The sequence below is a fragment of the Alligator sinensis genome, unplaced genomic scaffold (genome assembly GCF_000455745.1).
Source record: "Alligator sinensis unplaced genomic scaffold, ASM45574v1 scaffold85_1, whole genome shotgun sequence".
NCBI classification, from domain to species: Eukaryota; Metazoa; Chordata; order Crocodylia; family Alligatoridae; genus Alligator; species Alligator sinensis.
Genome location: NW_005841891.1, coordinates 4,390,471 through 4,393,237, shown reverse-complemented (window position 1 = coordinate 4,393,237; position 2,767 = coordinate 4,390,471). Strand labels below are relative to the sequence as shown.

The 2,767-nt window shown below is 46.0% G+C and overlaps 1 protein-coding gene across 1 annotated transcript in view; it reads right to left on the bottom strand.

Annotated features, from left to right (window-relative positions):
- Window positions 1-136: 136 nt before the first annotated feature.
- The window catches only part of LOC112549301 (adenylosuccinate synthetase isozyme 1 A-like), a gene marked incomplete at its 5' end in the record, with an annotated part of 13,224 nt that continues 10,593 nt past the window's right edge, over window positions 137-2,767 (bottom strand). Inside the window, 3 exons of the mRNA XM_025197153.1 lie at window positions 137-592; window positions 1,239-1,365; window positions 1,809-1,890. Coding sequence (XP_025052938.1) covers window positions 303-592; window positions 1,239-1,365; window positions 1,809-1,890 — 499 coding nt within the window. The remainder of the gene's footprint in view (window positions 593-1,238; window positions 1,366-1,808; window positions 1,891-2,767) is intronic.

The window sequence follows — 2,767 nt, the reverse complement described above, 5'->3', positions numbered from 1 at the left end:
CCCCCCCCCCCCCACTCTGAGGCACATGTGCACCTGCCGGCAGTATGGAGCTGGTGCCAGGACTCTGGAGCCCAGAGCAGCTGCGTGCAGCTGGCCCAGGCTCTAGGAAGCTTTAGCAGGCAGGCTGCAAACAGTTGCACTGGGCTCCGGGGCCCTGGGATCAACTCCGTGCTGGCAGTGACTGCATGCACACCTTGGGGTGCAGGGCGTGGAAGGGGCTGAGGAAGTGGAACCCCGGCCCCTCCACCACCATTGACCCAGAGGTGCATGTGCAGCCACTGCCATCAACAAGGATCGGGCCCTTAGCAGCTCCCCCACAGCCTGCTCCTGGCACACCATGTCGAGGCATGGGTCAGGGTTGGGGTGTTTCTGGCACCCCAGCCAAAATCATTGCCAACCCCTGCTCTACACATTTGGTGTTGTACTGTCAAACCTACGTTAATCTGCTCAGTGGGAAAGGCTCCAATTCCTACTCTTGTGGTGTAGGCCTTCACCACGCCATATACTTCACCAATGTTCTGGGGAGGAACACCGAGTCCTGTGCACACACCACCCACGGTGCAGTTTGATGAAGTCACAAATGGGTATGTGCCTGCCAAGAAAAAAACAAAAACAGATGCAGTCTTGTTTTCATGGAGATGAAAAACAAAGGCATTCCTCCCTAGCAATGTAAAGGGTACTTCACATGAATTAGTTTTCCTGACTGGGGCTCCTACATCATGTAACTGGAGTATTGGAGTGCCTAAGATGCTCGTTCTGACAATTACAGAAAATCACAGGTTTCTTATGCTTTGGGCTCCATTCTTTTCACAGTGAAGTATGCCCGATGCTTGAAGTCATATACATCTGTCCTTTGCACCTGATTTAAGACTGGCTGTGAAGATGAAATTCATAAAGCCTTCAGCACCACTTATCTGAAGCACAGAGGCTGTGATGGGGCTGCTCATAAGGTACCTGCACAGAGGAGTGTTTCCATGAACTTATATATCACAGAAAGGGTTTTGGTGCCAGCCCTAGACAGCATGGCACAGAAGGCTGTTATGAAGCCTTCCAGTTCTTTGGATCAGACAATTCTAGTGTCTTGTAGATCTCGCAGAGAGGGGCTGCAGTAAAAGGCTCTTCAGTCTACATGTTGTCCACACAATAGGGACCTTTTCTGACTTCCTACTCTAAGCAAGGCTGATGCAAAGACAAAACAAACCATCTTTCAGGAGTTAAATCTCCTTTACTTAACTTACCAAAGTCAATGTCAAGTAGTGCTGCATTGGCACCTTCAACAAGAATTTTCTTTGGGGACCCATGAAGAGCTTCATACATAAAATAAACACCATCTCGGACCATTGGTCTTATTTTTTCAGCATATCCCTGAAAGTTTTAGTAGAAATACCAGTTTCACCAAACAGTGCTAGAAGAGTGGCTGAACAATGTGGTCATCTGTGACAGAAAACTCACAAGTAACCCTAACATGATAGGCTCAAAACTACATTTCTTTTGTAAAATACGACAGTGTCTTTCTATATGTTAGGGTTATTTTCATACTCCTGACTAGAAGACATTCTATTGCAAGACACATTTTGCTCTAGCCAAGTATTATATAATTATTTATGAGTGTATGCATTTCTTTAATGTCCTTTCATTTTTCAAATGTGTAGTTTTCATTTTGAATGAATTCTTTGGGCTTTGTTATAAGAAGCAGCTCAGGGACATTTTTGAATGGACTTACCTTTTATTTGAATATTTTTCTACTTTGAAACTTTGATTTTTTTTTAAATGTCCCCAAATTAAAACAAAAATTGCGAAATCTTTACCTTTAGTTTTTTCAGTTGCCCGTCTATGTCTATTTCCAAATTGGGAAACATTGACTTGTACTGCTGTGCAAGATTCTTGAATCTGTAAAACATCCGAAAATGAAGTATGCAGCACTTTCATTGATTATCTGTTTGAAAAATCTTGGCAACAATGCAGTTCGCATGATATAAGATATGGAATGGCTATACAGTGAAAGGACGTGTAACTCCTGTACAAGTGTAAAACAACATCTGCCAACATCCAGTATATTTAAAGTGATTGGACACTGTATACAGCACACAAAAAAATGTGGAGGGAAATTGTGGAAATATTTAGTTTTCATAGATTTCATAGACATCAGGGCTGAAAGGGACCTCGGAAGATCATCGAGTCCAGCCCCCCGCCCAAAGGGCAGGAAGTCAGCTGGGGTCATAGGATCCCAGCAAGATAAGCATCCAGTTTCATCTTGAAGGTGTTCAATGAAGGCGCTTGAACCACCTCCGGTGGCAGGCTGTTCCAGACCTTGGGGGCTCGGACAGTAAAGAAGTTCTTCCTTATGTCCAGCCTGAAACGATCTTGAAGTAGTTTGTGACCATTCGACCTCGTCATCCCTTGGGGCACTCTGGTGAACAAACGTTCCCCCAGATGCTGGTGGTCACCCCCGATAAACTTATAGGTGGCCATCAGATCACCCCTGAGCCTGCGCTTTTCCAGGCTAAAGAGCCCCAGGGCTCTCAGCCTGTCATTGTAGGGTCTGCTTCCCTGACCTCTGATCATGCACGTGGCTCTTCTCTGGACTCTCTCAAGCTTCTCCACATCCTTTTTGAATTGTGGAGCCCAAAACTGGACACAGTACTCCAGCTGCGGCCTCACTAAGGCCGAGTACAGGGGGAGAATGACGTCCCGGGATTTGCTTGAGAAGCATCTATGGATGCAAGCCAGCGTTTTGGTCGCTTTACTAGCCGCCGCATCGCACTGC